This window comes from Microcebus murinus, chromosome 6 (genome assembly GCF_040939455.1).
Source record: "Microcebus murinus isolate Inina chromosome 6, M.murinus_Inina_mat1.0, whole genome shotgun sequence".
NCBI classification, from domain to species: domain Eukaryota; kingdom Metazoa; phylum Chordata; class Mammalia; order Primates; family Cheirogaleidae; genus Microcebus; species Microcebus murinus.
Window position 1 is genome coordinate 56,201,645 of NC_134109.1, and position 16,488 is coordinate 56,218,132.

General features: G+C 35.3%; 1 protein-coding gene across 1 annotated transcript in view; it reads left to right on the top strand.

The window, feature by feature from the left end:
* The window catches only part of SEC23A (SEC23 homolog A, COPII component), a 67,467-nt gene that overhangs the window by 31,111 nt on the left and 19,868 nt on the right, over nt 1-16,488 (top strand). The window contains exons 13-16 of the mRNA XM_012767059.3: nt 427-533; nt 5,963-6,116; nt 13,243-13,320; nt 15,525-15,686. Of these exons, the coding sequence (XP_012622513.3) occupies nt 427-533; nt 5,963-6,116; nt 13,243-13,320; nt 15,525-15,686 (501 nt within the window). The remainder of the gene's footprint in view (nt 1-426; nt 534-5,962; nt 6,117-13,242; nt 13,321-15,524; nt 15,687-16,488) is intronic.

Genomic DNA, 16,488 nt, shown 5'->3' on the forward strand with positions numbered 1-16,488 from the left:
TAAATATTCCAAAATCTACCCAAAAATCCAAAATCCGAAATACTCTGGTCCCAAATATTTTGGATAAGGGATACTCAACCTGTACAATTAGGCTTAAATTTCTTCACTTACGATAAGGCTTTTCCTTGTCTGTTAATTTCTTTATGCTTTCCTTTCACTTTGTTCTTTCATGTCCCTCAGATATATATTACTTGAAAAGTGATTCCCTAGTAGGATTCACTCCTCTCATCCTTTATTATTTTCTCCCTCCCACAAATCCATTTCTCTTCTGTGTGGCAAATCATGACTGTTTTATATGCACTGGAAACAAGCATCCTTCTAATCAATTTTAGAATTAATTTTATTAGTGCTAAGATATATAGTCAATGATTATACACAAGACCACAGCAGATTTTGTTTAGTTTCTACTCCATTATTTTTACACAGCATAATGCTCCAATTCCTCAAGGAGGGCGTGGTGCAATCCAGTTTGTGACTCAGTATCAGCATTCAAGTGGGCAAAGACGCATTCGAGTGACCACCATTGCTAGGAAGTAAGTTGTATTTGGTGGAGATTTAATTCTGATATTAAAACTATTCTGGGTCATGCTCCAAACTGGGTTCTTATTTTGGTGACATTTATGACTGTAGCAACTGAAGATTTATGATTATTTCATTTCTTTCTAACTAGCTTATTTGCTAGAGTATTCATTGTTAAGAACTGTAAGAGCAATTTAAAAAAAGTACTCCTAAGGACACACCCTTCAAAATATTCTTTTATTTACCTTTTTCCCATGAGGGGAGGAGAAAAATCAAACATTTTCCTATAATAGGCTGTGATATATATATGTCAAATCTTTTATATATATCTATATATCTATACACATACACATAATAATTAATAGTATTACTTTTCAGTTAATGATTCTTAGCGTTTTTTTCCAAGTCTTACGAGTCATTTAGTTCATTTATTAAATCTTCATTCAGCTTCTGCTTTATGAACTAGGTACTGTTTTAGGAGGGTGTGAATGCAAAAGATGTGAATATACTTACTCTGTTATGTGAGGGTGTGGTTTAGATCAGTCCTTTAACTATCTATGGTAAAGGACCAGTTGTGTTTTTTCCCTAATCCTTTGGGGACAGATGTTTATTAAATATAATAAAAATAAAACACTGAGAAAAAGAAATTTCAAAAAGCCATTCAAACCACAAATGCCTATTTTTTATTATTAGCTTCATTAGACATAAGATTACCTTTTCCTGTTGCTCAGAAAGTTTCTAAATGTTTATTCTCAGTTTCTGATCTTACCTCATGGCAAACTGGCACTGGTTCAAATACCACACTTTGACTAGCATTTGTTAAAATCATAAAAGATAAAATTTCTAACAGTTAAGATTATATAGGATAGTATTTTGTTTAACACAGTCGTGTCCTAATTTGTTGATATAAGCAGAGTCTCCATAAGAGAATAATTAGGCACAATAGATACTTCTTCTTATTCCTATCTATATGATAGATTCTTTGAATTGGTGTTTATTTGGTCATGTGTTTTTTTTTTTTTTTTTTTTTTTTTTTTTTTGAGACAGAGTCTCGCTTTGTTGCCCAGGCTAGAGTGAGTGCCGTGGCATCAGCCTAGCTCATAGCAACCTTAAACTCCTTGACTCAAGTGATCTTCCTGCCTCAGCCTCCTGAGTAGCTGGGACTACAGGCATGCGCCACCATGCCTGGCTAATTTTTTGTATATATTTTTAGTTGGCCAATTACTTTCTTTCCATTTATAGTAGAGACAGGGTCTTGCTCTTGCTCAGGCTGGTTTCGAACTCCTGACCTTTAGCAGTCCACCCGCCTCAGCCTCCCAGAGTGCTAGGATTACAGGCGTGAGCCACCGTGCCCTGCCTGGTCATGTGTTCTTCGCACAGCATTTGCAGAGACAAGTTGAACTGAATTTAGTACCTCTATTTTTTGTTAAGAATAAATTATTTCTCAGCCATTTTGATATCCTTCTGTATATGTTTGTGAAGTATAAAACAAAGGAAAAATGATTATAGAATGAAGTTAGGAAGAGATTCTTGGATGAGGTGAGTCTAGCTGTGAACAGGGTTTTGGTCTTTATATCTGTTTTCTTGCACTTGATTGTCTGGGTAGGGAGAGCATTGATCAATAAACTTACCTAATTTAGCATGGACTAGAAAATGAACACTGAAGGCATCTATAGCCCTCATTTTATTTAACTGTATTTAAACTCTAGCTTCATTCCTGAAAACCAAAAGACTGTTTTTGGTGAGTGATGGACATGAGCCCAACATTTGGACTGAACGTTTTTTGTGTTGGAGGATCTGTTACTTATCACAGGGTTGAACATAGATTTAGCATCTGTTCTGCTGCCTTGCTTTGACTTAACATCCTGGAACAATGTTAAGGGACTATATTATTCATTTGAAGAAAAATGTCAACTGAACATTCCTTTAGATTTGTTCAGATTTCAAATAAGGAACTTGGAAGTACTGATTCTTCTTCTTTTTTTTTTTTTTTTTTTTTTTTTTTGAGACAGAGTCTCACTTTTGTTGCCCAGGCTAGAGTGAGTGCCGTGGCGTCAGCCTAGCTCACAGCAACCTCAAACTCCTGGGCTCAAACGATCCTCCTGCCTCAGCCTCCCAAGTAGCTGGGACTACAGGCATGTGCCACCATGCCCGGCTAGTTTTTTGTATATATATTTTTAGTTGGTCAATTAATTTCTTTCTATTTTTAGTAGAGACAGGGTCTCGCTCAGGATGGTTTCGAACTCCCAACCTCGAGCAATCCGCCCGCCTCGGCCTCCCAGAGTGCTAGGATTACAGGCGTGAGCCACCGCGCCCGGCCTGATTTTTTTTTTAATTGGCCAATTAATTTCTTTGTATTTTTAGTAGAGACTGGGTCTCACTCTTGCTCGGGCTGGTCTCTAACTCCTGAGCTCAAGCAAAACTCCTGCCTCAGCCTCCCAGAGTGGTAGGATTACAGGCGTGAGCTACCACGCCCAGCCAGGAAGTACTGATTCTTGACAAACTTATCAATTTATTTATGCCCCTCAACACACACACACACACACAACGTGTAATTTATGTTGATTATCCAAAAAACATGTGCTTAAAGAAACAACTGGACATATTAAATGAGGGATATTTTTTACAAAGTCACTGGCTTTGACACTGTTCAAAATGCCTTGGAAGGCAAAGAAAGTCTGAGTAACTGGTTCAGATTAAAAGGTACTAAGGAAATATTACTACTAAAGCCAGTGGATAAAATCCTATGTCACGAAAAAAATTTGCTGTAGAGGGTGTTATTGAGATAATTGGGGAAATTTGAATATGGTCTATATATGGGAAAATAGTATTTTATCAGTGTTAGATTTTATGAATTTGATAATTGATTGGGGCTATAAAAGAATTTTGTGTTCTTAGGAGATTACACAGTATTTAGGGCAAAGGGTCATGTTATCTCCAACTTAGTCTCGAAAAGTTCAGCAAAAGAAAAAAATGTGTATAAAGAGAGAGAGAGAGAGATAAGGCAAATGTGTTAAAATGCTCTTATAACAATTGATGAATCTAGGTGACGGATATATAGGAGTTTATTCTTCTCTTTTTATAGTGTTTAAAGTTTTCTTTTCTTTCCTCTTCTCTTCTCTTCTCTTCTCTTCTCTTCTCTTCTCTTCTCTTCTCTTCTCTTCTCTTCTCTTCTCTTCTCTTCTCTTCTTTTCTTCTTTTCTTTTCTTCTTTTCTTTTCTTTTCTTTTCTTTTGACAGAGTCTCACTCTCCTGTTTGAGCTAGAGTGCCATGACATCAGCCTAGCTCACAGCAACCTCAAACTCTTGGGCTTAAGTGATCCTCCTGCCTCAGCCTCCCAGGTAGCTGGAACTATAGGAGTGAGCCACCAGGCCCGGCCTAAAATATTTTTAAAACGAAAAGTTTTAAAAAGTTAGATTAATCTTTCAAGAAAAAGTAAGTTTTCTTGTGAGAAATTTCATGGGTTTCTGTGTTTTGAGCTTACACAGAATTTGTGAGGCCATTTGTACAGAGATATTATTTGTGTTAGGTACCATTTATAGCATTGTGTCTCACCATAGCACCCATGTTTTCAAGTTAACTTATCCTGTCCATTTTCAATAATCAGGGCTTCATGTTTGTTTTATTTACAAGGAATATGACTTTTGGGGCCTAGGCAAGTATCTTTGTTAGGTGAATAAGCCAGGTGAAAATAAGACTGAGGCTCCTGAGAAAATAATGTAATCTTATTTTTCATAGAGAAAATAATTTTGATCTCAAAAGTTTGGTTTGAAACTAGATACAAGAATCACAGTGAAGAGCTTTTATAAATGCAGAGGGCAGATTTTTACAATGTTGAGAAGCCCTTTAAGTTTGGCTTTGAGGTCTAAATTATAATTAGTAAATTTTCATGTGTTTACTTGCACCATTATATTTTCAGAAGAAAAAATGTCCCCTTTGTGGTTCAGTTTAAAGCACTAAGTATCATGATCATCCAAGTTGAGAAAGTACAGATTCAGACAATTTTGGTTTTAATTCTTTGATTTTTAAAAATTAAATAATTAACAGTTAAACTAAACTATTTGTATAATCATTGTTTAAATTGTGTTAAAAATAACTTTCAAAATTTAGTGTCCTTTTTTATTCATTCTCACTCCTTTGTGCCTTTTACTATTTCACTAGACTGAGATAATTCATACTTATCCACCATCTAGAAAATATTTAAAAATTACTTGGCCGGGTGCGGTGGCTCATGACTGTAATCCTAGCACTCTGGGAGGTCAAGGCGGGTGGATTGTTTGAGCTCAGGAGTTCGAAAGCAGCCTGAGCAAGAGCGAGACTCTATTCCTACTAAAAATAGAAAGAAATTAGCTGGACAACTAAAAATACACATAGAAAAAAATTAGTCGGGCATGGTGGCACATGCCTGTAGTCCCAGCTACTTGGGAGGCTGAGGCAGTAGGATCACTTGAGCCCAGGAGTTTGAGGTTGCTGTGAGCTAGGCTGACACCATGGCACTCTAGCCCGGGCAACAGAGAGAGACTCTGTCTCAAAAAAAAAAGAAAAGAAAAATTACTTGTCTGTTGAAAGAAAATTAAAATTAGAGGAAGAAGGAAGAAGAATTTTAAATATGTTACTGCTTGAATTCCCTTGGGATCATTCTTACGTGTAAAAGTGGTTCAGCATTTATTTTCAGGAAGTATATAACTATTGCCAGTTTTGCCAGTTACTATGCCTATGAAATATTAAACAAACAAACAAAAACTATTGCTGGGTCTACCCAGGATCAGTTTGACTAGATTGGATTTACAGAACATATGAATCTAAATAAATTACTGCTGTTTTTTTACATAATATCAAATTAATCTCTTACACTGAAAGTTTTACATATTAACTTTTAATTGGTTTTAGTTAGTGTGTTAACATGGAGACAACATAATACAAAGTAATTTTAAATATGTGATTTGTATCACTAATGATTGAGTTAAAGATCAATGAGGAAAAAATTCTAACACTTTATTCATTTTCTAGTTTAATGAGAATTACTTAGCCTGAGAGAAAATCTTTATTTTTGTATTTCCATATTTCTTCTTGTACAAAATTGAAGAAATTTTAAAGTCTGACGTAGAGACTTGTGTATTTTTGTGTGTACACACATATATCCTATTATTTTTATTTGTAAAAATCTTACTGTTTTAAGAAATGTGGTTAGAGATCTGCCTTTACAGTTACTTTAGAAGATTTTTTAGGTTTGGTTATATTTTTCTGAAAAACAATGAATGCTAGACTGAAACTGATATTAATGATTTTTTTTAAAAAAGCATGCTGAGTTGTCTAGTATTGGATATCTGAAATATTGAAGTAGTTTTCTGTATCTTTTAAATTTCAATTTGTGAGGTAGCCAACTGTGATATTGTGAATATAATAATTTAGCAGCATTTCTGCACTTTCTTATTGTTTTTAGCTGGGCAGATGCTCAAACACAAATCCAAAACATTGCTGCATCTTTTGACCAGGAGGCAGCTGCTATTCTTATGGCCCGGCTGGCAATATATAGAGCAGAAACAGAGGAGGGGCCAGATGTGCTTAGGTGGCTGGACAGACAGCTCATTCGACTGGTAAGAAGTAAACACTGTGCTTTGCTAAATTAATGTTTTCATTTGTGTTAAATGTTTGTTGTAGATCATCTCCTTCAAAGTACTTAATAGTGTACCTGAAATACTGTATAAGGGACCCCTATTCACATTACTGAGACAGTAGCACAGTAATTAATAGAATTCAATGATCTCTTCCAGTAAACTAGATTGCCTTTTTTCCTTAACATGAAAGAGTGACAATTATGTAACTTAACGACTTTTCTATTTTTATTGGTTGGTATGAAGTTAGTTCCAAATTTAATTCTGAATTACTGTAACAGTTTTTATTGTTTTTTTCCATATTTGTTTCTTCATTGCTATGGTTTTAGTTTTCTGCTTTCATTTTAATGGCAGTATTATATGTGTATCTTTTAAAAGAAAGAAATGAAGATATAAAAATTATCCATATTAACATGCTTTGGTTCTAGATTATTAAAGTGTGTACTAATAAAGTTATTGGTAATGATGATTTACTTGGGTTTTAATATGCCAGGACCCCCATTACTTTACTTATGTTATGGCCTAGAGCACTTTAGTAAAGTTAGCCATTTTTGTAGCATCATCCAGAACTTTCATTTAATCTCCAAGTTCTTTTTATACCAGGATTTCTCTGTGAAGAAGGCATCATTATTGATATTAGCATGTCTTTTTTTTTGGAGACAGAATCTCTGTTGCTCAGGCTAGAGTGCTGTGGTGTCATCTTAGCTCACAGCAACCTCAAACTCCTGGGGCTTAAGTGATCCTCCTGCCTCAGCCTCCCAAGTAGCTGGGACACAGGTGCTCGCCACTATACTCAGCTAATTTTTAAAATTTTTAATAGAGATGAGGTCTTGCTCTTGTTCAAGCTGGTCTCAAACTCCTGACCTCAAGCAATCTTCCTGCCTTAGCCTCCCAGAGTGCTAAGATTACAGGTGTGAGCCACTGCACCCAGTCTTAGCAAGTATTTTTTAACAAGAGAGATTAGCCTCTCATAGGATCCACCATTGATGGGACACGATCAGTAAAAATGCCAACCCAGTTCCTTCAAGATGCATCTTTTGTTTAGGAGAATAAAGCATTAAATATATTTTGACCTTTGCTAACTGTTTAGGTCAGCAGAAAAATTTCTCTTGAGCAGAAAATTTTTTCTGAATTTCATTATCATTTAGAAATCTGACATGGCATTAGTGAAATCTATTAACTCATCAGGTAGAGACTTATTTTTCAGCTTATGACACAAACTCTTCAATATCATTGACATGTCATCAATGCTTCGACATACTGTACTGTTTTAAAATGGAACCTTTTCGTTTCTCAGACTGCATCTTATCCTAGAATTTTACTTACTGTAATTTTACATGTTGGCATTATTAGGTTCTCACCAATTGTGTGACTTTTTTTTTCTGGGTAATAAGTTGTACTCTGCAATAGCTTACTTTCTGAGCCTTTTCACTGAATGTGAATTTGTCTTAACAAATGCTTAGCTATTTGAAGTGATAAGCCACCTTAATGTGTCAGATGGCTGTGATTTGTATTAAAGTGCTTTTTCCATTTTGCTGGAGCTATTGCTACATTTGTAGATTGCCATGTGTGACACAAAATTGAACAGTGCAACTTGGATTACTAGCCCAAGTAAAACCCACTGATAAGTACCTTTCACTGTAAAGATGGACTTTTCTGTGTCCCTTGTTACACATGTGCAGTGAAATTACTCAGATGATAGTAATTCTTCAGAATTCTCTATAGGCCTAGGTCTAGAATCATTTTCTTATTCCACACCTTAACTACATAATTTGCCATATTGTTTGACATGTTTGTAAAACACAAACACTAATAAAATATAAAACAGAAGGGACTAGTAATTAATTGAAACAATTGCAAAAAGTACCAAATTTGAAAAACCTCACAACAAAATTTACTTAAAATCTATACAGTCCGTATTTTGCAACATTTACAACAGCACCAAGGCAGTTGAGCTTGAGGACAGATGAGTCTTATGATATTATCTTATAATAATAACTGAGGGGAACGTAGGCTTATCTGTCATTGGTACTAGTACCAGTTTGGCCCTACAGTGTCCACTGTCTACAAAACAGTAGCCAAAAAAATGATGTTTCCATTTAATTACAATTACTCTAGTGAATCATCAAGAAAAAGAAAATAACTATATTACTATACCAAATCGAGGCAAGGAAATTTGTTAGTATAATTCATAGAATTTTCATTTGGAAAAAACTTACAAAGGTTTAGAACCTGAATGATATTAACCTTTTCTCTACTTGTGTTGCTATTATTGTAATAGCCGAAAATTCAGCAATGAGGAATCAGTACAAAAAAATGATGCTATGCTAGAATAGCTACTGTAACTAAGGTGTGTTATCTATCACATGTCATCACATAAGATACAGATACCAGCACATGATTTGCTGCCTCCATTCTCAATTTCTTGTTCTGGTACATCTTGCATTTAACTTTGTGGATCTGTTCCCTATCTTTTTTCTTTTTTTTTGAGACAGGTTTTACTGTATTGCCCAGTAATATGTGTGTGTCCCAGGGCGGACACAAACTCCTGGGCTCAAGCGATCTTCCTTCCTCAGTCCCTTGAGTAGCTGAAACTACAGATGCATGCTACTGCACTGGGCTTCCTTTTTTGACTCTTGACCTTTTCTATTTTTTTTTTTTTTTTTTTTTGAGACAGAGTCTCACTTTGTTGCTCAGGCTAGAGTGAGTGCCATGGCGTCAGCCTGGCTCACAGCAACCTCAATCTCCGGGGCTCAGCGATCCTACTGCCTCAGCCTCCCGAGTAGCTGGGACTACAGGCATGCGCCACCATGCCCGGCTAATTTTTTGTATATATATTTTTAGTTGGTCAATTAATTTATTTCTATTTTTGGTAGAGACGGGGTCTCGCTCAGGCTGGTTTTGAACTCCTGACCTTGAGCAATCCGCCCGCCTCGGCCTCCCAAAGTGCTAGGATTACAGGCATGAGCCACCACGCCCGGCCCGACCTTTTCTATTGAATGACATTTTCTCACAATTTAAAATTGAAGACTGATTTTTTTTTCATCTTTGGTTTACTCACCAAACACTAATTGTATTCTCCCTTTAGCTGTTTTGCTATGCATGATGGGGAAACACTTTACCTGATTAGACTTGGCCCAGAAAGTCTTTTGTCTTGTTTAAGACTCTTGGGGCTTTCCTTGCAAATTTTACTCCAGCCAGGGTTTGCCTTCTGTACCAATGGGACCAAGCAATGTAGTTTTGCTGTTTTTATAGACATCACTTTTGTCATTACCATTTTCTTAAAGGTTAGGCATTGACCTTAGGGTCATTTTATGTGGCTGCCTCTATGCATAAATAATTATTGAATCAAAGAAAGAAATAGCCTTCTTGCAACTGATGCTGTTTTCCTCAAGAAAATCATATTGCTGTTGCTTTGTCTACCTGGTCATAATTCTGAGTAACTCAAGTAGTGTATATTGGATACACCTCCTTTATGCTTCAATATTCTTCTTTTTTTATTTTTTTATTTTTTTTATTTTTGAGACAGAGTCTCGCTTTGTTGCCTAGGCTAGAGTGAGTGCCGTAGCATCAGCCTAGCTCACAGCAACCTCAAACTCCTGGGCTCAAGCGATCCTTCTGTCTCAGCCTCCCAAGTAGCTGGGACTACAGGCATGAGCCACCATGCCCGGCTAATTTTTTCTATATATATTAGTTGGCCAATTAGTTTCTTTCTATTTATAGTAGAAACGGGGTCTCGCTCTTGCTCAGGCTGGTTTCGAATTCCTGACCTCGAGCAATCCGCCCGCCTCGGCCTCCCAGAGAGCTAGGATTACAGGCATGAGCTACCACGCCCAGCCCAATATTCTTCTTTATTTGTATTAGTGTTTTGGTTGAGTTGTAAATAAGGACTGTTCCTCCTGATTCCGGTAATTGATACTAGAGCATTTTATAGGTGTTCAAAAAATTTTTATAGAAGTAATCCAAAGATCATAAATTTATGTATATGTATGTTATACAAATTTTATATAGTTATCTGTGGTAAAATATAGAGTATATTTATCAAGAAACAGGCTGTATTTAGCCTCTGGATGTGGAAGGATTTTTAACATGAAACCAAAGGCAGGAGCCATTGATGAAAAATGTTAAAATATTTTTATTACTTTAATATGAAACAAAATCTGATGGGTAAAATGCTATAAACAGAATTTAATGTCAATGTTTGTTATATGTATGGTAGAATATGAAAATGTTCACATATAAGAGCACTTACAAATCAGTAAGATTTAGACAAAAAATGGGCAAAGATCATGAACAAAGAATTAATGAAAGAAGGAATGCAATGATCAGTAAACATAAGAAAAAGTTACCAATCTTGCTTATATAATCAGAGTTGCAAGATAGAACGAAACAACAATTTTTACCTTTTAAACTGGTAAGAATTAGAAAAACAGGATAATGCCTAGATTGGTTAATAATCAGGGAAATGGACAGCTTCATATTTTGTAGGTTTGGTGAAAAATCTATATAACCTTTATCAACACGTATAACTTTATATATAGAAGACAATTGGTGACTGCATTAAAAACTTAAAAAACGACCTTTTACTCAGAAACTCTTCTTTTAAGAATTTATCCTAAAGATAGAACAGGACAAATGTAAGCGCCAATAATGAGGGATTGATTAAGATATGGGATATAGCAACCAAGTAGAATGGTAGTTAGCCATTAAAAAATGAAGTAATATAGTAATGACATGGAAAAATATTCATAATAAAAGCAAAAATTTTGGATATAAGTATCAGGTATGTCTTGCTCTGGGAATTAGCCTTTTCTTTTTTCTTTTTTTTTTTTGGAGACAGAGTCTCGCTTTGTTGTCCAGGCTAGAGTGAGTGCCGTGACATCAGCCCAGCTCACAGCAACCTCAAACTCCTGGGCTCAAGCAATCCTTTTGCCTCAGCCTCCCGAGTGGCTGGGACTACAGGCATGCGCCACCATGCCCGGCTAATTTTTTCTATATATATTAGTTAGCCAATTAATTTCTTTCTATTTATGGTAGAGATGGGGTCTCGCTCTTGCTCAGGTTGGTTTCGAACTCCTGACCTCAAATTAGTTCCTTTTCTATTTACCCAGTATGGCCTCATAAAATTGTTCTCAGGGGATGATACCACACTGTAAGACTAGGTAATTGATAAAATTACCTCAGAAGAAGTCCTTTTGATAACACTGTAACCAGATTCTCTTATATCAGAGGAAAGCTAATCAGCCTTACACCTAATTCTACCCACTATAGGGCTCTAGTATAAATCTCTTTTCACCACAAATAAATGACTATTTGCAAGGCCAAAAATACTATATACTTCTCACCAACTACCCATAGCACAATATTAATTTCTTAGTTAGCCCAAAACTTACCTAACCAAAAGAATAACCCAATAAAATAGCCCGCCTCAGCCTCCCAGAGTGGAAATTAGCCTTTTGAACATCTTCAGTTATTCAACCATAAAAGCCAGCAATCTTTTTGTTACCCTCATTAATCATAACATCAGATTTACATAATGCTTTATTTTAGCAGAATTTGGACACAATTTAAAATGTGTATGTTTAATACAATATAATGTGATTGATAGTTGTGAATAATGCCTGACATACCACCTTTTTTACATAATCTTTTCACTATATTTGATATTCTAGCTCTTTTCAAGTGCACTTGATATTCAAGATTAGCATTGTTCAGGGGAACTTTCTGCAATGATAGAAATGTCTTATAATTTGTGCTGTCTGTTAGAGAACTACTATCTACATGTGGCTATTGAGTAATTGAAATATGGCTAGTGCAATTGAAATAGATTTTTATTTAATTTTAATTTAAAATCACATGTGTAGCTAGTGGCAATCATATTGTACACTGAGGATTATTGTCTTAATTTATAAATTTCATTAATGAAGTATTATTAGGAGACATTGAAGATAGCAACAATCTTGTTCCAAGATCCAAGGTCTATTTTCTGAGGATTGGCTGCACAACTATAGCTTTTTTGTCTTTGGATAATTGTGATTCTGAAATGGTTTTTCCTAGAAGTTAAAAATGTGATTAAAGCAATGATACGTTTTTATGAGCTGTATAGTGCACAGATAAATACATAAATGTTACAGTTGAACATTCTAGGCAAAATCCTTTACTACTTATAGCAGTCAACCTTTTACTTTTTGTTTATCATTTTACTTGTTATTTTTGCCCATGATTCATATGCTACTAGTATGATAAACATTGCCTCACCAAAAGTCCTGACTTAAGCATTATATTAATACAAAGTATCCATGTAACAAAAACACTTGTTAACCCTCTTAATATTTTGAAAAAGAAAAACTGCCAGAAAGTAGACCAGTTGCATAAGTACTATAAAAACTTCTAAGGGCAGAGACTTCCCTCCAGAACAAGGAGAGGAAACGATCAATTTATTGAGTGCTTAGTAAGTGCTAGTCATTGTGCTAGGTGGTTTCTCATGTAGATTATTTCACTTAATTCTTCAGTTTTTCCTCACGTTATCACAGGTCTTATTTCTCTGTTGTTGGTGTAGGTGTCTCCTTTATTTCCTAATTTCTGCCTTTTTGTTTCTTATTTGTTTACCAGATTGCCTCTTGGTTTCTCTTATCCTTCTTTTTGGTATTATTTCTGACGTATCTTTTTGGTATTATTTCTGGCGCACCAGATTTTATACCAGCAACTTGCATTTGTATCCTCTATGGTATTTTGATAGCACATCTTTCTGTCAGTTGGCTTATGTCTTTTTTTAGGTAGAATCTTAATTAAGGGGCACATGTTGAGCTGCTTTGGTCATTGTCTAAGAGCTTTTTTTTTCGCCATCAGAGACGCTTAGTTAAAAAAAAACACCAAACATTTTACAGTGAGTTGTTATTGCATTGGGTCAGTGTATGTTTGAGAAATTCAGATGTTTTTCTTTGGTTTTAATCAGTCTCTTGGTAAGTCTATAAGTAATATAATTTTATTCTATATCAAATATTTGCCTCCTAGAGAGTAGTAACTTTCCGTAAACAGAATATATACAGGCAACAGTGTTAGCTCTTATTCCAGGAAACATATTACTAACATATTTTATTTTGTTTAGTGTCAGAAATTTGGAGAGTATCACAAAGATGATCCAAGTTCCTTCAGATTTTCAGAAACTTTCTCCCTGTATCCACAGGTAAGTAGATAAAAGGTCCATACTGTTTTTCTTTCTTGTCAACAGCATTGGGTCTAATTTTTCCTGTTGTCTTTTATTACTTATCTTAAAGAACCTATATTATTGGGTTATTCTTTTGGTTAGGTAAGTTTTGGGCTAACTAAGAAATTAATATTGTGCTATGGGTAGTTGGTGAGAAGTATATAATATTTTTGGCCTTGCAAATAGTCATTTATTTGTGGTGAAAAGAGATTTATACTAGAGCCCTATAGTGGGTAGAATTAGGTGTAAGGCTGATTAGCTTTCCTCTGATATAAGAGAATCTGGTTACAGTGGTATCAAAAGGACTTCTTCTGAGGTAATTTTATCAATTACCTAGTCTTACAGTGTGGTATCATCCCCTGAGAACAATTTTATGAGGCCATACTGGGTAAATAGAAAAGGAACTAATTTGATTTTTCAGAATATTTTTCACTTGGAGCAGTGGAATATATCCCTCTGTCTTTCTGTTGATTTGATAGATATATTTAAAAGTTTGTATGTTTAGAGTGCTATGTGCAAGGAAGATAAAGGTGACTGACGTAGATCCTGCATACAAGGAGCTTTCTCAGTCTGAAGTATGAGACCTGAAATACACATGAATGGCACAGAACAGAAAGTGAGAAATGCTATGAGAAATATCTAAAATTTAAAGGAAGATTAAAGGAATCTTTCCAAATGGATAGTTTGATACACCTTTTAGAGGAAGTGGCATTTTAGCTTAGTTTGGAAGGATGATTAATATTGAGATAAGGCAATTCAGATTTTTGCCCATGAAAACTTTGTCTAAAGCTTGAGCTTTCTTTTCAGAGCTACTCTGTTTCTTTGAAGATCCTTTATTGATTTGTGATCTAGAAACTTCATGCTTATAGAGGGAGACTTCCCTAAACCTCTTGGTGAGGTTTTGGAGAACCCGGAAAAGGCAGGGTCTGCTTGTCTTAAGGCAGCCAAAATCCTTTCTGTTTTGGGAATTCTCAGGCCTCATTTTCATAGCAGAAACTGGTAGGAAAAGAAATGAGAGCATTAGTCTAAGTATCTGACTAAATTCTTCACACTTACCTTTCTTTTTCTTTTTTTTGCTACTCCAAGCCTCTTTTCATTAAGCTTACAGATCTTCAGAGAAATCTAGTCATTTGTCTTTCCCCCTTTGCTGGAAATAGGAAGCACAGGACCCAGAAATACCGTTTTTGTTGGGCCTTCAAAGCCTGATGATCTTCTAAAAGGGGACATAGACTAAATTTAAGGAAAGTGTTTATCCCCTAAATATTTACCTAAAAATTTACCAGTTAGATATCCCTGTGAATAAACAGGGACTGAAATGACTGAAATGGTGAGGGATAAGAGAATCTGTCAATGAATTATGGATCACTGAAAAAAGAAGAGGAATGGGAATTTCAGTGAGTGGCCTGTATTGGGAGAGAACTGTGGAGTGAGTCCCAGGCAAGAGCACTATGTAGGCATATTGGGACTTGAGGGTTGAAGGAATTTAAGATAAGTGACAAAAGATAAATGGAAGTACTCTGAAGTAATCCTGTTGAATGTATCAAAGACCCAATGTAACTATGGTCTAACTCTCTCCCTTTTTGATCTCTTTAATGTGAGGAGTAGGTGAACAGGAAGAAAGTGAAAGGAGAAAGAAGTAGTAAAACAAAGTCTGGAGAATGTTTCTTAGGGATAGATAAAACTTTAAATATTAAGAAATTATGTGGGTGTACATTTTTTTTAAAACCAATGTAGACCCTTCTCAGTGCAATTTTTTGAAAGCTATACAAAAACTGTTAATCTATTTTTTTGTTCTTTTAGTATCTTTTGGTGGTTGTAATGAGTAATAATAAAAAAGCCCAGAGATGTGGTCAGAGGGATAAGGAATAAAAACAAAGAATAGTGATAATGCACTGTCTGGCATTAGCTTCTGAATAATTTAGATTTGAGCAAGGGGTTTTTGTCTTTATTTTTTTTCCTTTTGAGTCACTTCTCTTACTTTAATTGTTTTTATTATTATAGAATTATATTTTTTAGCAGCTGATAAATATTATGAATAAGATTACTTTCTGAGAAATACAATTTAGAATGTTCTTACTATAATTTGTTTTATTGCTTTAATAGTTACAATCATGAGCTTTTAACATTAAACTCCTCTCACAATATTAAAATCAGTAAAAGCTATCTCACATTTTATCTTGTAGTTTATGTTTCATTTAAGAAGATCTCCTTTCTTGCAAGTTTTTAACAATAGTCCTGATGAGAGTTCATATTATCGTCACCATTTTATGCGGCAAGATCTGACCCAGTCTCTAATCATGATTCAGCCTATTCTGTATGCATATTCTTTTAGTGGACCTCCAGAGGTAAGATGGCCAAGAAAAAAAATTGTCTGTTACCGCAATCTGTGGCATTAAAAAAGTGAAAGCAGCTAAGGGCCAGGCACAGTGGCTCATAGCTGTAATCCTAGCACTTTGGGAGGCTGAGGTGGGAGGATCGCTTGAGGCCAGGATTTGAGACCAGCCTGAGCAACATAGGGAAACTTCATCTCTACAAAAAATAAAATAGCGTTGGTGGTATAGTGGTGAGCATAGCTGCCTTCCAAAAAATAAAGTAATTAGCTGAGTGTGGTGGTACACACCTTTAGTCCCAGCTACTTGGGAGGCTGAGGCAGGAAAATCGCTTGAGTCCAGGAATTTGAGGTTGCTGTGAGATGTGACAATCTCTGCATTCTAGCCCAGGCAACATAATCTGTCTAAGAAAAAAAAAGCAATTAAGTTTTTTTTTAAATATAGTCATTAAATATAAGAATTTAATTAAAAGTATTGATGTGTTGTTCACTTAAAATATTTATGAGTGCTTACCATGTGCTTTATGTATCATGGTAGGCTATATTAAGAAATTATTTAAAAATATGTAAAAATGTGACTATTATTTTGTTTAGGCATTTGGTTGATCAAATCCTTTAGGACTTACGATTAGTCTTTGTATCTTTTTTTTTTAAATTTCAGCATATTATGGGGGTACAAATGTTAAGGTTACGTATATTGTCCATGCCTTTCCCTCGAGTCAGAGCTTCAAGCATGACCATCCCCCAAACGTTGCACATCTCACTCATTATGTTTGTATATATCCATCCCCTCCTCCCCCTTCTTATTCTTTGTGTCT